This window comes from Acanthaster planci, linkage group LG04 (genome assembly GCF_054643075.1).
Source record: "Acanthaster planci isolate LZ-2023a linkage group LG04, COTS_SCS, whole genome shotgun sequence".
NCBI classification, from domain to species: domain Eukaryota; kingdom Metazoa; phylum Echinodermata; class Asteroidea; order Valvatida; family Acanthasteridae; genus Acanthaster; species Acanthaster planci.
This window is the reverse complement of record NC_141780.1, coordinates 22,527,581-22,548,867: the sequence shown is the minus strand read 5'-3', so window position 1 is coordinate 22,548,867 and position 21,287 is coordinate 22,527,581. Positions and strand designations below refer to the sequence as shown.

The 21,287-nt window shown below is 39.0% G+C and overlaps 1 protein-coding gene across 8 annotated transcripts in view; it reads right to left on the bottom strand.

The window, feature by feature from the left end:
* LOC110984566 (uncharacterized) overlaps positions 1–21,287 on the bottom strand; it is a 74,964-nt gene that overhangs the window by 26,318 nt on the left and 27,359 nt on the right. For 5 of the 8 annotated variants that reach the window (XM_087136282.1, XM_087136281.1, XM_087136283.1 and 2 more), the window contains exons 2-5: positions 16,379–16,579; positions 11,101–12,819; positions 10,557–10,646; positions 8,595–8,819 (exon numbers count right to left, since the gene is read on the bottom strand). In XM_087136282.1, coding sequence (XP_086992408.1) covers positions 8,595–8,819; positions 10,557–10,646; positions 11,101–12,819; positions 16,379–16,579 — 2,235 coding nt within the window. Of the gene's footprint in view, positions 1–8,594; positions 8,820–9,234; positions 9,397–10,556; positions 10,647–11,100; positions 12,820–16,378; positions 16,580–21,287 lie in introns of all 8 variants that reach the window. The other 3 variants (XM_087136279.1, XM_022244902.2, XM_022244911.2) reach the window with 3 other exon arrangements.

Below are 21,287 nucleotides of genomic sequence, written 5' to 3'. Positions count from 1 at the left end.
TTAAATGATCCCTCTAGTGACCACAGCTTTCCCTTCCTCATTCTCTCCTGGCAGTCTCTTGCTGTCAAGGTTTAGTCACATTTAATAATGCTTAATTGAGACTTCTAATGCCCATAATCTGCCACAAATTGGTGTTGAAAGAGCACTGTCAAGTCAAGAACTTAAAAGAAAAGAACTCATGGGGAACATCAGGTGCCTATGGTACTCCGAATTAAAAAGTTCTTGGAGGATGTTGGAACTCGACTTGGTTGTGCCAATGCTAACAATTATGAGGCTTGATGAAATGGGTTCACACTTGTTTTGGGTGAAATTTTAAACTCAACAGATTTTTAGGGAAAAAAAAGAAAAATACCTGAAGCTAGACAAACAGGATAGGCAGGATTTGTAGAACTACCAAAATGCATTGAATAACTGTGTCATGTACTCATATATATCACACAACTCCAATGAACCAGGTTTCCTTCTACAGGTACTTTCTTCATGCACTGACAATTCATTAGAAAATCAAACGTCGAAATGCACTTGTACCTTAAATCACTTCCTGGCAGGATTTTGGAGATTTTTAATATGAAATGGGACTGGCTGAAAATTTAATTCAAATAAATGACTTTGAACAGATTCAAGCGTAAAAACCTTGTCAAAATATATGTACAGTGATTACTTTCAGCTATGATTTCAAATTCACTGTTAGTACTGCAATTTTTAAAACGGTAGGTGAAGATTTAAACAAACAATGAAAATGAAACCAAAAAAAGTGCATACATGTAAACCCATGTACGTGATATGTGTAGGTGTCTATTTAAGAACAGTGAGATTACACGTCTTGAAGCAATGACTACGTCACTACATGTCTTAAGTTGCTGTCTTACTTAAAATACATGTAAATGTCATTTAGGAGAAAATCCTGTCTTCTCAGGTAATCATCTTGTCAAACAGAGTTTTCCTCACTTTAGGACAGGAAGAAATTAATTAGAATCCTTACAAGTTCCGCGACAGTGTTACATGCTGAAGCATGAACTGAGCTGGACAGTGGCCAAAATATCTCAACCAGTGATATAAATGTACTTGTAAATCTACATGAGCTATAAATGACTGTCAAAACTAGGATTTGTAACCTGTGTATATTTACTGGATCCTACACCAATAGTATAACTGCCCTTGTAAATATCACCTGTTTAGTCTTTTTCTCATTTGTCCAATTCTTTTAACCTGATTTGATTTACAGACAATATTTGGAAATTCATTCTATCATAAATGGTCCCGTATTGGATGCTCACTGCTTCTTACAAGTCTCCTGTACTTTCCAGCAGTGTTGTCCTGTCATGCTAAGTTCTGTTTTCTAGATAAGATTTGAAGCTTTGTATGGTGGAGAATAGACAAAGGTGAGGGCTTTCGGGGACACCATGCGGATAAATCTTTTGGAAGAGGTGTGGTTCTCACCAGTTCTTATCAGAACCATACCTCTTCTAAAGGAGATACATCTATCCACATGGTGTCACCACAAGTCCTCTCCTTAACAGCGCTCTTTACATGTATGTATATTCTCTGAAGTCAAACGTTCATCTGTGAACGAAGTGGAAATAAAGCGTATGTGAAAACAGAAAAAAATATTTTTAAAACAAGTTCAGAATTCATTATTCCTATTGCAGCTCATTGGGCCCACATTATATTCCAGAGACCATCTCCGCTACCTCAGAAGTATGCCCATCTTGTTCATGTGATGTCATTTCAGTTTAAGGCCGTGTCCGAAACGGGCTTCCAGAGCTACGGCTCGGTCCATTGTCTATGCGTCTCCAAACATTTCCAATGGAGCGAAGACCTAGACCTAGCTCTAGACGAGATTTGGATGCAGCCTTAGCCATATTCACTGCACACAAAGTTGCATGGAACCGGAAGTTACGTAACTTGAATGTTAATCCAATAGGAGCTTGAAATCACAGGTGCATGTGCATACATGTATGACAAAGGCATGAATGAACCAGGCACAGCTTGGAGTGGCCAGTCCCGGCACAGACGGCAAATTCAAACCCAGTGGCCATCTCTGCCATCACTGATACCCAGTTTTCCAACATGCAGAGAGAAACAGATTGTGGTAAGGAATCCTGCAGAGGGACACATGCATTTCAACACAGTCTGGAAGCAAATATGCAATCCCAACACAACCTTTGATTCCATTCACTAAATCAGTCATCAAGGCTACAGGACTGTGCAAAGAAAAAAACATTTCCATGAAGTAAACCCCATTATTGTCATTAACCAGTATAAATGACTTGCAGCTATGATACAACATATTATCCCAAGGCAAACTTGAATGCTTAGTTCTGATTGGTCGATCCATGGCAACAATGTGATATATAACCGTATTGTCCGGTTCATATCAAACCCTGCGTAATACACCGTTCTAACGCATTGTGCTATTTTTATGCTAAAAGCAAATGCAGATCTGTACGCCTGCGAATTCAAAAGTGGTGTGTTTACCGTGCTGATCACCGTCCCATGCGTTTAAATGAACATATGTTTCCTTTCTTAGTGTAAGCTGTGTTGTTGTTACTGAAATAAGTTAAAAAACAAATAATTCCCATGCTCCCTAGAAAAAACAGCAGAACTGTGGTACATTGGTGTTACTGTTTTTGCTGTGCGCTGCATGATACTTTACATTCTTTACTGTGCATCACGTTTGCTTGAAGATAAATTCATCATCACGCTTGTGCTCGTGGAACAAGGAATAATGTTGAGCATCTGTGACCCGAATACCACTCGGCATTCGGCCTTGTGGCATATGGGACACAGACGCACTACATTATTCTGTGTTCCATTCGCTTTCGTGTGATAACTAATATAAACAAATTAATAACACAATCAATGAAATATGGGCAATTAGTTGGAACATTTATTTCCACCAGGTTGCGCTGGCAAGATGGACACATCTTATGGAATATATCTGTGGCTTAAAAAAATGGCAGGGTGGATATTCATGTCCTCATTTTGTGTGGAAGTTTGATCTGACACACTGCATTCACATCAAAATGTTCATGAGAACGTGTGCATGTGTGTGGAATTCTGGAAATAACTACACAAAATGGTGATGCGACCATCAAGTCATTCCCAAACCCATACAACCCACCCTCGTCATTTCTAATGGGCTCTGATATTACCCTGACTGTGCCTTTTATGGCCATCAAAGGTGGGGGGAGTGGCAAGGGGGCGTGGCTCCCTCTCCCTCCCTCTCCCCCCAAAATGGAAATGACAAATAAAAGACATGGCAGTGCACTCCACAACTTTACCTGTCTGTTGCAGAGAACAGCCTCGGAATAGTGGCTGCACAATTTCTTTCTGGTAAGCACTTCTTGAAGAAGTGAAAATGTGACCCGCTCCAGGAAAAGGTGATATAAGTCGCACCAAGCATTTACGAGCAATGACCCTCTCAACGTTGGATTCAAAAATTCCTTTTTTCCGACAAAATCATTGAAAATACTAATTCCTTAGTCGTGTGAATTTTGAAGGTGGTTGTAACAGAAGAACATGTTGGATGCTAAGTAAGATTTAAATGCCTACAACCCACGTCAGAGCCAGATATTTCAAAGCCTGTTTTCTCTGTTTTGCAATTTCAATTGCCTGGAACTAATTAATATGCAAATCTGTCATAACTCTAAAACGGGAAAGGCTACGGAGCTCTATCATATATCAAATGAAAGCTTACAATGTGGGCTTTCCAGTCATGTATATAACTTGATTTTCTTTTTGCAACTTACCGGTATATCACCTTTTCCTGGAGCGGGTCACAAATGATAACTAGATCAATGTCAGTTTAGCACTCATTCTTCTACATGACACTTCAACAACATTCCAAGAATGCAAAGCTACATGTGAAATATTTTCATGCTTCCAAAACTTGGTAGACCTGGGTTATGGAGACTTTTTTTCTCCAAACTGAAAGAGGAACTTGACAATGCTTCCATAGCTACATGTAATAATCTCTAAATGCAGCGGCGCATTTCCTAGCCCAATTCCCAATTAACCAGAAAATGAAAGAAATTCATCGAATTTGCAATTTGATACAGAATTCAGTTGTAGCATCCGGTAGACAAACTGGCTCAGCAGATTTTTGTATGTCAAGAGCCACCCCCCATGGTGAAAACACTGGACAAACCATGGTAGTTTAAACTGACCTGTGACAGTTTTTTCTGCCTAGTACATGCAAGTAGACCACATGCTTCTGTTACATGTACATGTCTACATGTACATTGACCTATCGACAACTGATTCCACAAAACCAAAGGAATGATTTGACTTAGTCTGCAAGTTATCTGCAGCAATTTGTTTTATAAGTTTGTCATTTCCTGCAACATGTCTAGCTATGAATTTAAATCTGTTAAATGAGTGAAAGCATGTTTACTTGGGGCATAAAAGTATCAGCAAACAAGGTCAGGCAATGTAACCATTGCCTTAAAAAAGCTAGTTTATAAAATTGTTTAATTAAGACCAAACTCATTTGTTAAAATAAGAATAATTTGAATAAATATAGAAAAAATGTGTTCTCACCATTTTCTGCAAAAGAAATTAAGTTTGATGAAAGTGACAGGAAATCTGCCCTGATAAAGCATTAAGAATGGCTTGCTCACATTGGACATAAATGACCCAATAAAATCTTCTAGGGAATATTTTTCCCACTCCAATTTTTCAAACACATGACAATATGAACAAATGGCCAGTTCTGTGTTTCTTGAATCTAAAGACCATCTACAGATGTTTCACACATTGAAAATAAGCAGTCTTTAATAAATAAAAATTTAATAAATAAAAATTGTCTCAATTTTGACCAAACCAACAAAAATCCTTTCCACATCTAGCGTGACCTCCTTCATAGGAACTGCAGAAACTCGGCATGGACCCAAGACTCAGATCTATTTTAAGAAATGCCGTTTTTAAATCACATACTGCATGCTACACCTATGATTCAAGGCCAAACATGTGACTCAGTGATCAAATAAAAAGTCACACCCACCCTCACAGATAGATTAAAAATCTGAATAATAATTAGGTCCTTACACCCCAAGTACATTTTCTGCAATATACGTGTACTTACATGCAGGATACCTGACCCTGGTCTGTGCCATCCTGGATGCCATCGAATCATAAATCCAAGTGTTTTGAGGATTACAACAAAAATGAGTGGGCTGAGTTTGGAACGCACACGGCTCTTAACCCTACCTCAACCTCTCCAGGCTACTGTACGCACAGTAATGGTTTGAGACAACACTACACACTGTATGATTCAGGGTATAGTGTGAGCGCGTACATGCACAAGGATCTTTCATTGTCTGCTATATGCATTAGTCATAAATTCCTAATCCTCAAGCTAACAAGACGGAATTTAGCTGCCCCTCAGCCCAACAAGTCTCTGTCTTCATCTGGACAGGGATATACTGTGGACTCCGTTGAGGTAATAACAAAGTGGAAATGAGACATCAAAGGGCCAGAAACTGACAGCAAAAAGGGGACGGGCTCACTGGCCAAAAGTGTAAGGAGGATTTTTCAACCTTTGCAATGCTGTAAGAATTGGGCTGATAGATTTTGTTTAAAAAGTCTCATTTGAAATAATTGCCATGAAACAAGAATCTCTCTATTTGAAGCAGAGTAGTTGATCACCTTTATTAAGTGCAATTATAATAGGAAGTCGGTTTTCATGTGCAATTCTTTTCTTGTCACTAGAAATGGCAAATAATACACAGATGCATGGAGTTTGGTCAAGCCATTGGTTTTGCACACTAACAAGTGAGGGCGCTATTAACTAGTCAAACATGCCAAATATGATTTCTTTTAAACATGCTTGGAAAACTTGAATAAAGGCTCTAATCACGGTTCTGGAGGATTTTTCCCATGTGGAACCAAGCCTGACATGTCAACAGAGGAGGCATCCATGAGGGGTGAAAACTATAGTCTCATTTCAAGACTGGAAAATGAAATTACCCAAAGCAAACTACATGACGCATCCTACCTAAGACAGTTGTGTAATAAAAATCATGCCCCTTAAACAGAGACAAGTGAAAGAAATATTATCTTTAGATTGATGTTTTCAAACCACGTGTCAATGCACATGCAACCAACCAACTGTTGACATATTGTACATGCAACCAACCACCTCCATAACTGTTGACATATTGCACATGCAACCAACCAACTGTTGACATATTGTACATGGAAGACACACAAACTAGTATTTCACAGACTCAGTAACTAAGCAACAAGTGTAAAATTGAGACAAGAGACACAGTGCTACTCAGTCTCACACTACGGTGTACAATAAGAAGTACCAAAGTGCATAACTTTCTGGTTCAAAATGACATCACAATTTAGTACTCTAAAAAAGCAAATCAAACTAACAACCTAGACCCGACCTAAGTGAATTAGTACATAATATGGCCAAACACTGTAATTTCCAATCATGCAGTAACTTCACCCACACATCCCAATTAGGAACCCCTTTGGTTTCCCTATGTGTTAACGTCAACCTGTCTGTACGCATGTGTCTTTATAATCTACAGGTAACCTGTTACTACAAGACACAATGGATACATGTTTGAATTTGGGCTGGAGTTCAGAACGGGTGTTTACATCTATGCCAGTATGACTGTTACACCAAACAATGCTATGAGGACAATGTGTTTGTTATACAGGCGTTTTGTTCCATTGTACTTGGATGTGTGTATGCATTGTATATCAAGCCCTTTCCCTAAGAAAGAACAATTTTTTAATCAGAAAAAAATAAGCAATTATTGGGGTCAATTTCACTTCCATCCTTCCTTCCAATAGCATGTCAAAAGCCCCAAAATGTAGCCTCATCCCTCAGAAAGGCCATAAACGTATAAAGAGATTTCAAATTTTTGGCCCCACAAAAAAAGTTCTGCCTCCCCTAAAATCTCCATCCTCGGATTGGAAGCACTGTGATCAGGTATACGAATAGAATTTAAGATCACATCTGCTTGAAGAAATGTGGAGCCTCTGGCAAATTTCCAAACTTTCTTTCTCTGATATGTTTAACAACCCCCCCCCAACTAGAAAGAGACAAATGGCTTATGGGAGGTTGGCAGAGGTGCTAAACTAATTTTTTACAGGCCTTTATTAGAAACTGCACTGTGAAAAAACAAATGAAATTACACTCTTCACAGACATCCAAGAATTCAATTTGGAATTTGATCTAAAAGTAACAAACCAATGATAACAAATGTAGAGATACATGTAAGTGTGCCTGTTTCCTACCTTGATTCCTGGATAACGTTGCATCAAATAAAACTCTGATCTTCTCTCATGTCCTTAAATACACTGACGTGTACATGTACACATAAAATTCATTTGCTGAACTTTGGACCTTCAACTGGTGTTCAATTATGATGTACCGGTACCCTGATCGGCTTTACAGGCAGTAAAGTACATACTTCACATGCACATCTTGTTGCTATCACGAGTTAACATTTTACACAGCCTTCATCAAAGGGCATGCACGATCACAGGAATGCCAACACCACTACTCAACATACATGTACACTACATCAGCTATACCGGGACTCCACCCTTGAAGTCCGCGCAAAACAAGTTGGGTCACAGACACTGAGCAAAGCTTTCGCCCTGAAATGCATCCAAGAGGAATGTGACATTTCAAATCTCTGAAGATGATGGAATCATGGTATGCCTTGCTGCCGTCCATTTTCAGCATCAACTTCCCCTTTATATGGTTTGCATGCAAATATCATTTGGAGGTAATCCGGTCTGTCTATTTACTGATCAGCGCTTGTCCACTGTACATAGTTACAGCTTACCAAGTTCTCTCAACCTAGGAATAACTTCAGTAATTTGTTTTTACTGGGAAGTCTGACTGAAATTGTTGTACATTAATAAAGAGAATTTATGTAGACTTCATCAGGATATTATGCACAGAGACGAAGGGCTTTGTTAGCCTCAAAAAGACAGACAAAACCCAATTCACACGGCATTCGTGAATATGCATTTTAACATTGACATGAGGAAAAGCCCATTTTTCTATGTGATAGCTGAATAATTTGTCTCAGCTTTTTGGATGACATTCTCCACATGTTCCCTCTGAAGAATTTAAGCCTTGCTTTCAATCTCATGACAAAAACTATGTTCTAGGGCAGTCACTGGGGTACATATGCCAGCACATGCCAAACTTTTTATAGGCTTACCAAGTTCCAAGAAATGAGAACAGCCATGGGGGAAATTCAACACCGACCAAACAACTTGCAATTAATATAGTTCAAAATCTGTGACTGTCTTGGTTGAATGTCCTACATTTTTCAATTCTATGAAGTTTGTGTTCACTTTTAAAAAGGCTTTAGTTCATGACATTAGAAAAAGGTTTAACATTGTCATTTCAAGGTACACGAACCAGGAAGTAACAAATATGTAACCATGAATGCACGCAGGGAAAGCTACTGAAACATGTGAAACTGAAATTAAAACTGTAAGGTCAGGAAAGATGCGTCCACATTTACAGGAGGTCACCCAAACATATGTAGAGATAGAATCATTACGTCTACCAAGTGATGTTGATAACGATGATGAGACAACTTGCTTACTTGAATCCAATGAATCACAGGAGTTCATGAGCTGGGCTTTTTGGAACAACCCCCGGGTGTTGGTAAAGGACACCGAGACAACAGGTAACTCGTCTGTGGAGCTGGTCCGTCTAACTTGGCCCCGGTTACTCGCTGCCTCGTCCTGATCTTCTAGCTGAAGCAGTTTGTTCTGCCGCAGCGGGATGACCGTTTTCTCGAGGGTCGAAGCGCCCTCGGTGTCTGACCCTAAAGATGGAAAACCAGAATGTGGTTTAGTTTTTTTAATTTTTGTTTTTTCTTAAATGAGAGGCAGTGGATCAATTACAAACATGCAGCTGTGTTGACAAAAGCACACGTACTCACAAAGAAAAACTTCTTTCTTTTCGGGTTAAACTATCATTACACGGTACTTAGTATCAGGAAACGGTTAACGGAAAAGAACTATAGGATGTCGATTTTATACCTTCATGTAGACCACATGTTCAGTTTAAATGAAAAAGCAGACACCACTTGCTTATGTACAGGATGTTGAGAATGCACATGCAATTTAATAATACAGGAGAGCGCTCGCGACTTTCTATACAAGCTGTTCCGTTTCTCTTTACAAGGCCACTAGAATCCTGACTAAAGGCTCGACAGCCTGCCAACAAATTTTTCCTACCTGCCAAAAAATTGTACGATCCACTTTCATGATCAGAGTCCCAGTTATCACAAAATACTTCCAAAATGCCTCGAGAAGTTGAACTACTATTGCTCCCTCTTTTGGCATCCACAACATTTGCTTCTAACTTAGGCTCTGCAACATCGCTTGTTTGTTTTTTCCCTGTGAAAGCATGCAATGGAAATAAAAGTTGGCAGAAAGCAAACAAAATGAAAATGGGCATTAGCAGGCATGAGCAACCAAAATTGCTTTGCAAATATATGTCAGGAGGCTTGCAATTTAGAAGGTTTGGACGTTCACCAGAGAGGGAAAGTTGGGCATTCTTAGGGGACCAATGTGTTCTCATATGAAAACAAATATTTATGGAATGCATCAGTAACCAAAAAGTTGGAATATGGTGCAAAAAACTGCTTTGATCTTCGTATTATGAATGGAACTCAAACATTCCAAATTCCAGTATTCCTAAAAAGTAACAAATAAATGAACTGAAAGATTGGTTTATTCGTGGGTTGTAAAGAGGTTGTTATCCATAGAGTTATACCTGTGACTCGTAACATGTCAAAAACTGCATTAATTTCTGTCTTTTTAACTGTAGAGTTTTATACGCCATTATGATAGATGTCTGGTATTACAGTTCGTCATAGACAATTAAACTAATTGGACATGTACTGAAAAATTTTCCTTCAACAAGAACGGTTACCAAACTAAAACATCATACATATAGGTACATTATGTACATATATCCAATTCAGTAAGTCAATGGCTAAACCTGACTATGTGGCTCCTACAACAGCCAATATACGGATGTAACCACTGAAGAACATTTTGACAGAACATTTGGGTTCTGTCGAGATTGAATCAAAGGTCAATTACAGAAAGGTTGAAGTGTGGTAATAGGACATCCTGACTGTTAAGCCTATATTAAGAAATTAATAAACAAAAACTTGCCCACAAACGTGTACAACTCCAGTGTAGAGAAAATAAGACATACATGTGAATGAACTAAAAAAAAACATGTGCAAGATGTTACAAATAAAAATGTGGATTTTAGACTCACATTATTAAAATTAAACCTGTTAATAACTGATTTTTACTTTGCATGAAACAATACTATAACTTTACTGTGAGTAACTGGGTTAGAACAGAAAACTGTAAATACAATTTGATATGTACAGTCAGCGTTGATTTGACACAGATTTATATATCTGCATCTATGGCTTTTTTAATGTAATGCAGCTTTTTTGAATAAATACACGTAGCTCTGCAAAGGTGTATCAATGATCTTTCCACACACACAATTTTGCAAGGATATATTTTCTTACAGAGGTCAGATTCTGAGGTCATCAGTTGATCCTCAAACGAAGTGTCCTCACAGACACTTAGAAATCTCTCAGTGTCCTTCACAGTAGCTTCTCGAAAATCAAAGTTACAAGAAAAGGAGTTGTTATCAAGGTATGTATCCTAAGAGTCGTAGACAACATATAAACACTTATAATTTTCAGACAGTTCACCCCCACAGTACGAGTAAAGAACCAACGGGACAAAGGAAACAGTGGGATTTTAATTGGTCTATGGTATCAACAAAAATAATCTTTACCATCAACTTCCTGAATGACAGTGTTTGTTAGAGTTATCCATGACACAAATTATACACCAAGGTGATTAAAAAATGAACAACAAAAGGTGCATCTTCTTGAACAGAAACTTTCCTGATTTTTCTGTGATATAAATGAAATTCTTCAACCCTAAATAAGAGGGTATGATGAGAGATTTGCTGAAAATTATGGGAAACAAATGACTAAAGATACAGAAATAAATGAGCTCATGTGCAAGGTTGAGTGCCTCGTTTTAATCCAGAATGTCTACCTGCTTTGACTGTCTTGCTGGTAGCCGAGGTTGTGGGTTGTTCCTTAACAGTCTGCTCTTTGGTTTCATCTGGAAAGTCCAGACCAAGAGGCTCAGAGGAACCAGAGGCAGCGCTGACAGAGGGGACTTCATTCACAATGTCCTGACTCTCGTCAGATGCTTTGGAGCTTGCATCAGTTGATCCGAGACTTTTCTTCTGTGATGCCATCTCAAGGTTTTGCTGCTTGGGCACTCTTGGCAGTGGTTTTGGAGAAGCTCGAAGTGCTGGACTCTCTTCTCTCGCTCCCTCCTCAAGGACTCGTGATAGGGGTTTGAAGAGGTGCCCTTCCACAAGTGTAACAGCAGGTCGCCTTGCCTGACGAGGAACTACTGAAGGTTTTATTGCCTTCTTAAGCCCTACAGCTGCAAAATTCACACTGGATGGAGGGATATCTGGAAGAGGCTTCACTGGAGTATCTGAGTTTGCAGACTTAGCCTCAAGCCCCTCTTCAAGCTTAGGGATAAGGCAGCTATGCCCCAGAATTTTCTGATCATTTTCGGACCAAGGAGGTTTTTCAGCATGCTCAGACTCTGGGTCAGCCACACTGCCCTCACAAGCATGGAGAACTTCTGGGAGGGTCTTCAAAACTTTTGAGTGGGGGTGTTGCCTCTTTGCGGATACAGAAACCTGCGAACAGGAACCTTCCCTTTTCTGATAACTAGATTTGGGGGCATGACCTTCTCTCTCTGGAGCACTGGGAATCACTTCCACTTTCTCAGCTGACACATTTGGAATAAGACACGTCGTAGGCTGGGACACTGCTGTTACTCGCTCTTCAGCCCTCAGGTGAGTAGTTACTAAAGGGGTATCTTTGACAGGGACCTTGGGTAGGGGTTTACTAACTTTCTCAATGGATGATGCAGATTCATTTCTTTCCTGACGATGGACTTGAGGTGACTGATTTGCAGCTCCCCCAATCCCAGACTTTCCAATCTCATGGCTGGGAGCAGAAGGTAAAGGCTTGGTACCTTTTTGATGTGCCTGTTTGAGGATAACTGGGTGTGGTGTCAGTTGTGACGACTCGTCTTCAGCAACAGTATCCAGAAAGGATGTTTCCTTGAAGGGAGGGTCTGGCAGATGTTTAGGTACTCTTCTTTCTCTGCTAGCTTTCTCATTTGGCCTGTGGAGTGATGGCAAGACTGCCTCCTTGTTGTCAGATTCAGTAGATGCTTCTTCAGTTGGTAGAACCTTGCAAAGATGCTGGGACAGCCAAGCACTTTCTGACATTGTGGCTTGTAGGGAAGAATGACCCTGATATCCAACAATTTCCAGCATTCCAAACCTCTTTGCCTTTTCTAGATTTCTCTCTGAGGATCCACCTTTTGGAGTAGGGTCTTCTACCACCTCTGGGTGAGACGATGAGTGAATCAGTACCTCTACGCAGCCAGGGACCTCTGACGATACATTTGTGAGTTTCTCAGAAGCATCTGGCTGACCCACATCAGGAGACAAGTCTTCTGACTTACTGTCATGTATATCCACACTCCCAAATGATACAATATCTCGAGACTGAACTTCGGTCTTACAGTCCTTCTGATCCCCTGATTTGAACCGATTTCTCCAAAACCATCTTGGGATGATCTTCTGCAGACCTGAGGGAGCCACTGGTGAACTGGTACCCTGCCCTTGCTGATTCCTTCTAGTCTTACTACTACTAACCTTCCTACTGGTGGTGAGCTCTAAGATTCAAATACAAGCATGCACGAACAAAGGTTTTGGTTAGTCATGCAAACAGACATAAATGCAAAGCACAGAAAGATGTTAAACATACAAGACACTGTAAGAACACAAGAAATGGCTCCAAGGGGACACACTCTTACAGGAATTCAAAAATTTGATGATGTCCTCAGCAGTAAATTCAAACACACACGTACATGTACAATCTCAACAAGTACTTATTATGGCCATGACATCTTCATTCGACTGCAGTCATAGAAGTGAGATCTATGAAGCAAACCAGAGCCTTTTTTGCACTACAGGTAATTGTGAAACTGAAATTTTAGGATTAACTTAAACTAGGAATTGGATCTTTGTAACATGAACACCCGCGTGCCATACACTCTTCCTTCACTGTACCCTGAATATGTAGGATTATTTTACATGTATGGTATGCATGTTGAACAGACAGAAATACACTTCCAACATTTGGTTTCACTTGCAAGTATTTGAGTGGAATCATACATGTACATGCCAAAGAATAGTACAATTATGGAAGTTGTACTGTTTACGTGGCAAACTGAACTGAGAAAGTCATGCTGTTAGAAATAACTGGCTTCATTAAATAAGCCTTTTGCAAATTAAATTTGGATAACATTTGCATTGCAACCACCATCTCTGGAATGGACTGCTTCCTTCGTGCCTTCTTAAACATTGAAATCAGCGTATTGGTGCAATGTGTCTCTTTATGTAAGCGCCATTTTGGACCTAAATAACACTTGCATTGATTATCCATGTTTCACTTGCTCAATACACACGTACAATTCAGAGTGACTTTATTTCACAGAATTTGTCCAGCCGTACTATTCAATGAAAATCCTCCCTCAAAGGGAAAGCAAAGCAATCCAGGATGTTTCAACAACGGAATGTAGACTATGGATACTTCCCCATTCTATTACATGTGCTCATGGGGTGGAAATACATAAACCAACTCACCACAAGAGGGGGCTATGCATAACCAGTGGAATCCAAATAGGCGTTTCTTATTTGTGTGATGCTAAATGGCACAGTGTCCACAGTGAACAAATCAGCATTCTGCTTCATGTTTGTTCATGTTACTGCCACCAGAAACAACCAAAGCTTCTGAGGTGAAACCTTTTAGCAAATGACTCTACTCTGGCACAGTCCCTGACCGTAAAATAGCTCCATTGACAAATACAACCATCAAATATTGTACAATATAAAACATGTGACTACAATGTACTAATATGTGGGTATACATGTATGTATAAACCAATGCTCAAAAGCATCTATGGACACAAGGAATAAAAACAACTAGTATTTTCAAACCTGTGTGAAGGTTACACCATAATGCTCTGTTATGTTTAGTTTTAATCGAAATAAGCAATATGTAAAAGTATATATACATGTATGTATATATTAAGCTGAATTAAGAATTCATACTGGTACAGTGCAACTATGGAAAAAATCAGCAAAGAAATGAAGAAATATTACTGCTGCAACCTGTGTAATTTCACAGAACAGTAATAACCATTCAGTTTCATTGGAAAGATTATTTTTGAAAGCTTTGAATTTTTTCCACTTTTTTCTATTATTCATTTGCAAAAAACAAAAACGTGCATACACAAGAGTATGGTTTCCACTTCATGCTGAATGAAGTTAAGTGGATTCACATAAGGTGAAGCACGCACAGGATGTCTGCACTTGAATGAACTTGATCAAACAGACAAACAGAATAAATTAATTCATTTATTCAAAAACATGTACAGTGCTGTGACTATACATGCGTGGGTAACCTTCGGCTGTAGATACAGTAGAAGACAGTCAAGACCGGACAGAAAAACACACTTATGTACGATAAGTGTGTACAATGCCTTTTGTACTAACAAGGAAAAAGAATATTGTAAAGGATCTTTGGAATGTGCCTAACCCACAGACAATATTCCACAAAGAACTCAAACTCAGTGTCAATGATGCCATAATGTAGCTACACAACAAAGTGATCATTTCATTGAGATACCTAGCAGTCTGGAAAAAGTTTAATTCAAAGTGAAATAAACACAATTCAGTTCATACTGAAATGGAAAATTTCGTTTGTACATGTCACTTCCTTGTTCTGCATGTACATGTACACGGGGCCCATGCATACATATACATACAATGCATGTACATGTATCTGACCTCATCAAGTCTACTACAATCAGTCATTTTATAAGCTTGGAGAGTATCTAATCACTTGTGGGTTTTGTTCAGGTTAAGTAAAGACAACACCAGATATTTATATCATCATTCACTCATGGAAAATGAAATAGTCAAATTAAGAACAAGTCTGAATTGTTTTTTTGGGGGGGAGGGGGATTATTCTTTTGAGAATTTGCCATCCCGGCAATTTTCAGAAGAAAACCCCCCAAAATACACACACAAAACTAAAAATCACCATTTACCACATACACTGTATCTGAAATGATCCATGTCAACAATTGTGTCAGCAAAGATACTGCATCCATGGACCAACTGGCAAAAATTATCAGATTATGTCAATTTGTCAGTAAAAATCGTTGAAAATTAAATCAGGCTCATAAGCTAAGCAGGAAGTGCAAACAGGTGGGAACTACAACGCAGGCCTACGTACACTGTAAGCTACAAAAATATTGGGGGAACCCACGTCTGAAACTGTGGAGTCGGAATTCATGGAAATGGTAGTGCTGGCCAAGGATCTGTCAGACAATCAAGGAAGTACATGTAGATGAACATACTGTACAAACCCTCTGAGCCCTGCTTGTTTCAAAATAAGGCCTACCAGTCCTTTGCAACTTCAATTGTTTTTACAAATATTGGGATAGCTGTTATACTACTTAGTACCATTGATACGCTAGCAACTTTTTACAGGTTGTGATAATAACTTACAATTCTTTCTTTTTTAATCACAAATTCCATGCAATTACGTGTATATTTTAACGCACTTTTCAACAATAGGCCTACATTGAGCTACATTACGACTGGGCCAAAGATATACAAGGACACCTCAGGCAGCTGCCAGTGACCCACGGACAACAGTGTGAGACTGTAGGTGTCGATTTTTTGAAGAGGGAAGAAAACTGGAGACACTAGAAAAACTCTCATGACAGAGGAGAGAACCAACAAACAAATAAATGGCTCAGTCCGGGAATCAAACCACAGGACACAGTGGAAAGAATTAAGCAAGTTCTTTGAGCACAAGCCAACCATGGCATCCATCAGATTTCTCTCTTTAATGTTTTGAGACTTCAACTTACATGCACTGGTATGAAGATGTTCTAATAGATCTGTAAGTAAACAATAGTTATTTGTGACAAACCAATCCCCAACCAGGCTGAGGGAGAAAAAGATTAGGGTTTTATAATGATTCACCCAGATAGGTACAGATATGTCACAATGTAAAAAGCAAGCATGGTCAAAATGACTGATATGTGAAGACAAACAAAACAAAGCCTCTCGACATGCACAAGCTGTCTGCAAGAAGAAGCAATGGCTCAACACTAAACTTGTGAAATTAAAAGAGTTTGAAACATTCCTGCTTACCACCGGAGAGACCGTCTTCAGCATCTCCCTGGTCTCCACTCTCGCCCCATGCTCTTGCAGCCAGGGAACCAGCGCCAGCAGGAGAATGAATGTGCTGGCGATGGGCACCAACTCTGGGGTCCTCTGCTGAGAACAGCCGGGCCCTCTCTGCTATGCTAGATGGCTTGGACTCATCAGGTTGCTTAGAATCGGCATCAGAATCTGCAGGTATGATGATAGGCAGTAATGATCAGAGCTTGGACAAAACTACCCAGTAGTGTGAGGGCCTAATGCTATGGCTCTGTCCAAGTGCCAAGCACAACACTCAACGCACCATTCTTTGCCTTCAAGCACTGGCAAAGAAATTCTGTACTATTCCACAAGGACACTGTTAGTTGGGGGATATATGCAATATGCCCCAATTCTTTGCTAACCAGTGAAATACTCTAAAGGCTGGTTCATAGTCAGGCAAATGCGAAAGTGAAGCAAATTTGTCATCATATATGTAAATTGGCTAAAGTTGAAATGTGTTAAATTTTGCAAATTCACAGCCTGAATGTTTCATTCAACATGCCACAAATTTCAAATTCATCTTCACTTTCGTACCAGGCATGGGCGGAAATCACTCCTCGATCGTGGGGGGGGGACATTCATTTACACTTTTTTATGCACACCATGTTTATTATCTTATTCCATAAAAGGGAAAATTCCCCATCCATCAATTCCTTTAGTATTTTGTTTTGCTTAAAATATGGAGGGGACATTCCACATTGTGTTCCCCGTACCAAATTCATGGGGGGGTGTGTCCCCCCCTGTCACCCTGGGATTTCTGCCCATGGCACCAAGAATGAATCCGTGCATAACTCTCTTTTAGTGTAACCACAGATTCATTGCTTCAAGTCAGTAAAGCCAAGAAATTGGGCTCATATAAATATTGGACATATAGTATGTTAAATAAATGCAGTTCTCTTAACTTCAATAAGCACTGCAGAAGAATTTGACATCCACGGTATTGTATGCCCTCTCTGTTTCCGCTTCATCCAAATTCAACTTTCATCCAAACTGAACCAATTGATACCGACATTGTGACTTTGTAACAGAGTCATGCACAGGTGTACTGCTTCACGGAAAGTGTCCCCAATGTTTCTCAAAAGTTCTTCTTAAAAAGCTATCCTACAATGTATACAACCGCTGAATCAGGGTTAGGACTGCAGGATCTCTGTCGATTCTTAGCTTCTTCCAGGAAAACTGTTGAAACTGACATCTCTTGCTGCTACCTGAAGAAGTATACATGTATTCCCACAACATCCAGAATTTAGGAAGGAAATGTGAAGACTTGATCACCAGTGTTCAAAATGTACGTCAAATTGGGACTAGTGAATCTTGAACACGCCATCTGCCTATCCAAATTTTTTCTGCCTGTCCTCAGAACAGGTGACCAAGTGGCTAGACGAGACATACAGCTGAATTTATTTCCAAAGGCGATAGTGAATTTGAGAGTACAAAAGAAAAACAGGTATCACCACACAGAGAACACATTCCAAAATATCTTCGATTGACACACCACATACAGTACATGTACACATCCAAAATAATTCCTACCAAAAAAAATCATAATTACGACAACATTTCGAAACGATGGATAAATAATAAAAATTTTCATGCTTTGACAAAGCTAATGAAAATCACCCAGAATGAAATCACTTAATCTGCTCACCTATAACTGAGAATGTAACAAGTAGAAAAGTGCATGATTGTGTCTAGCATTATGCACCATTTTTATTACAAATCATTTCATAAAATAAACTCTACTGTTTTAAGCTGTATTATCTGAGTAAGCCAATCACAGGACACGTACTGTAATCTCGTAGGGAATGAAGTCGCTCCTATTTGCTTAAAGATAAACATGACTTTAAGCCAATCAACTGCCATCCCTTCATTTAGTAGTAGGCCCTCTGCTGCGTGCAAACAGCAAGGTCTTAACTACATGTAACTCATAATCCAATATATTCTATCAAACAGCATTTTATCCACTGAATTGTTTTCCAGTAAATCTGAACCCCAAGAGCTTTTGCTGGAGGTGGACCGTGGAGGCTGTGGAGGTCCCGCCGCGAAGTGAGCTTCTTCAAGTAACCAGAGTAATACCCATGTTGTAAGAACTTTATGCATCGAAGCAAGCATGCATATATATGTAGGAGGACTGTCAGTACAATCTCCAGAGGTGAAGAATGAATCCAGGTCAAGTTTCTTTCTTTCAACACCCACCCACCCCCAAAAAACTCAAATACATGTACATAAAAGGAAAACAGCCTTAGTTCAAGACCCTTCATGCTTTTTAAAAAATTTCCCTCTCTTCTTCCATGAGTGTTAATATTAATTGATTTCACAGTACATTTCATTCTGTATTGAATCAAATATTGCCACTGAGTATCAATTTCTTTAGGGCTATGCTGAATATCCGAATAACTGATTATTTGATCGATTATTGAATAATCAAATAGTATTTTTCAAATTTGAATATTCGAATGCAAAATTCATGAAAAGGAAGGGAAAATTTTCTCTTGTTTTAAATGAGAAAAATTGCACTATGGAGGCTTGTTTAAAGCAGATTCAAATTAAAAGCATCAGAAATCTTACAACTATTTAAAAAGTAAATTATTCTTTAAACAATTTAAAAGTAATAGAAATTTTGAACAGGGCAAGAAGTCTTGCTAAACCGTGGCTGGAGATACTCCTAGATGTGGGAAGTTGTTATATTGATTATAATGTAAAACTGTGTGTGTTATTGCAACTGATTTTGCATATGGTTTGTTCATCAACAATCTGCCAGTCCGAATATTTGGAAATTCGATCAATTGGATGGTCGATAGTGAATTATTGAATAGACTCAGCCCTGGATTCCTTCAGATTTATACATGTATATTGACAACAGAACAAGGTTATCATCCTATAAATTGCGCCCTCTTTTGATTGAATAGTGTGGATTGATTTACATGTACATACATGTATATATGGGTTAGTGGGGTTCCTCACTGTTCACACTTGACTTTGGCTTCTCATTAAAGGAGGAAAGTTGAGAGTATTCATGTATAAAACTGTACAGAACCTGTAGATGCCCATTTTCAACCTTGCTGATTTTTACATCTTGAAAAACTTTGAATACCACCAGAATAAAGGGGGCCACTCTATACGGTGCAAGATTAAGACAATAATCCTTTTTGTCTCTGGAGGGCTGAACACCCCCAATAACTACAGGTGTACAGCTGTAAAGCTGCCTGATAGTTAAAGTCTCCAAAAACTGACAATCAAACAAAGGTGGAAAGACTGACCCTTGTCCTTGAAGGAAACAGGCAAACATCAACACAAAATGGTAGTCTTAGGAATGGCTTTATGGTTAGTTCTTTTCCTTGGTTTAGTTAGAATACAACTTGGCAACCAAATTATTGGTTCCTTCAATCCCCTTCCCAGCTGTGAGTCAACAGACAATATTGCGTACCTGTGAACTCAATATTGCGTACTTCAGTGTGGGTTTTACCAAGTTTACTTTACAATTTGGTACATGTACCAGTACATGTATCCGTAGGTATAGACATGTTGGATTTCACAGGATGCCTACAAATATTATTCTGCATAATATTAATTTTTCAAAATAATACTTACCAGGTATCAGTACATGTACTTGTGTAACTAAAGTGACAAATTAGTAGCAAACAGGCCAGAAATGCATTGTACAACCAGAGATGCATGGGAAAACTTAATTCAATACCAGTCTGGTCATGAATATTAATGCAAAGGTGTGAGTTCAGTGTATGGTTAAGGGTCATATGCGTTGGAGCATGTCAAATTCCTATAACCTACAATCACTGCCTACTTGAGTACAATTACAAATGGTTGGAAAATTAGGCCTACAGTTCTCAAGGTCTTCAGAACAAACTGGGAAGAATTTCTCCATATCTGCATACATGTATTTGTGTGCAGGTTACCGATTGTTGGTTTGCCTTTAGGGCCTTAGGAATCTCTCACAGCCAGACTTACAATTTGATCCAGAGGGTTCCAATGTTGTATGTTGATACACAAATCATACCAAATTTCTGGAATACATAATATTCTATTCTGTTCCATTTCAACCTGTTCCATTTCAACCTTGCAGGCACTTAGGGAGAGACAGTATGCACAGGGTTCCTGCACTTAAAGAACAATTCAATTCTGTGACTTTTCCATGACTTTCCCATGACCAAACTATGAAAATCCACGATCCAATAACGCAATTTCTCGGACTATTCAGATTTTAAAGTTGGGAATAAAATCACGCATTTTATGCACTTATGTCTGATAAATAGAAATCACAGAGAGTGTTCGAAAAATTCTATGACTTTTCATGACTTCAGTCATTTTTATAAAATTCCATGACTTTAGTCATTTTTATAAAATTCCATGACTTTCCACGACTTCAGTCATTTTTACAAAATTCCATGACTTTTCGAGGCCTGAAAAATGAAAACAAATTTCCATGATTTTTTTCATGACTTTTTCCTGGCTACCATGGAACCCTGTACACATACCGTATCTTAACTTCACTACTGCTTTGAATGCAAGGAAACTATGTACAAATATGCAATCCAGGCCGGGAAAGGAAAAGTTAAGAGTGAGGTCTCCTCCACAGCGCTACTTTCATTCCAAGGATTAGAATTTGAATCATTGGTGGCTGAAGTGGACACGGTACAGGCCCACATAAGTATTTAACGACATTTTTGGTGCTATTCAACTATACAGAGCTACACGTACACTGGAGCGTGAAATTGAAGTCGGGCTTCAGCCAAATGTTTTCCAACCACTTTTAAACTGTCCAAGTGTGTTCTGTGATGATCGACCTTGACATATGTCCAATCAAAGGCTGATTTTAGCAAAGTGAAAATAAACTCTTTTGGCC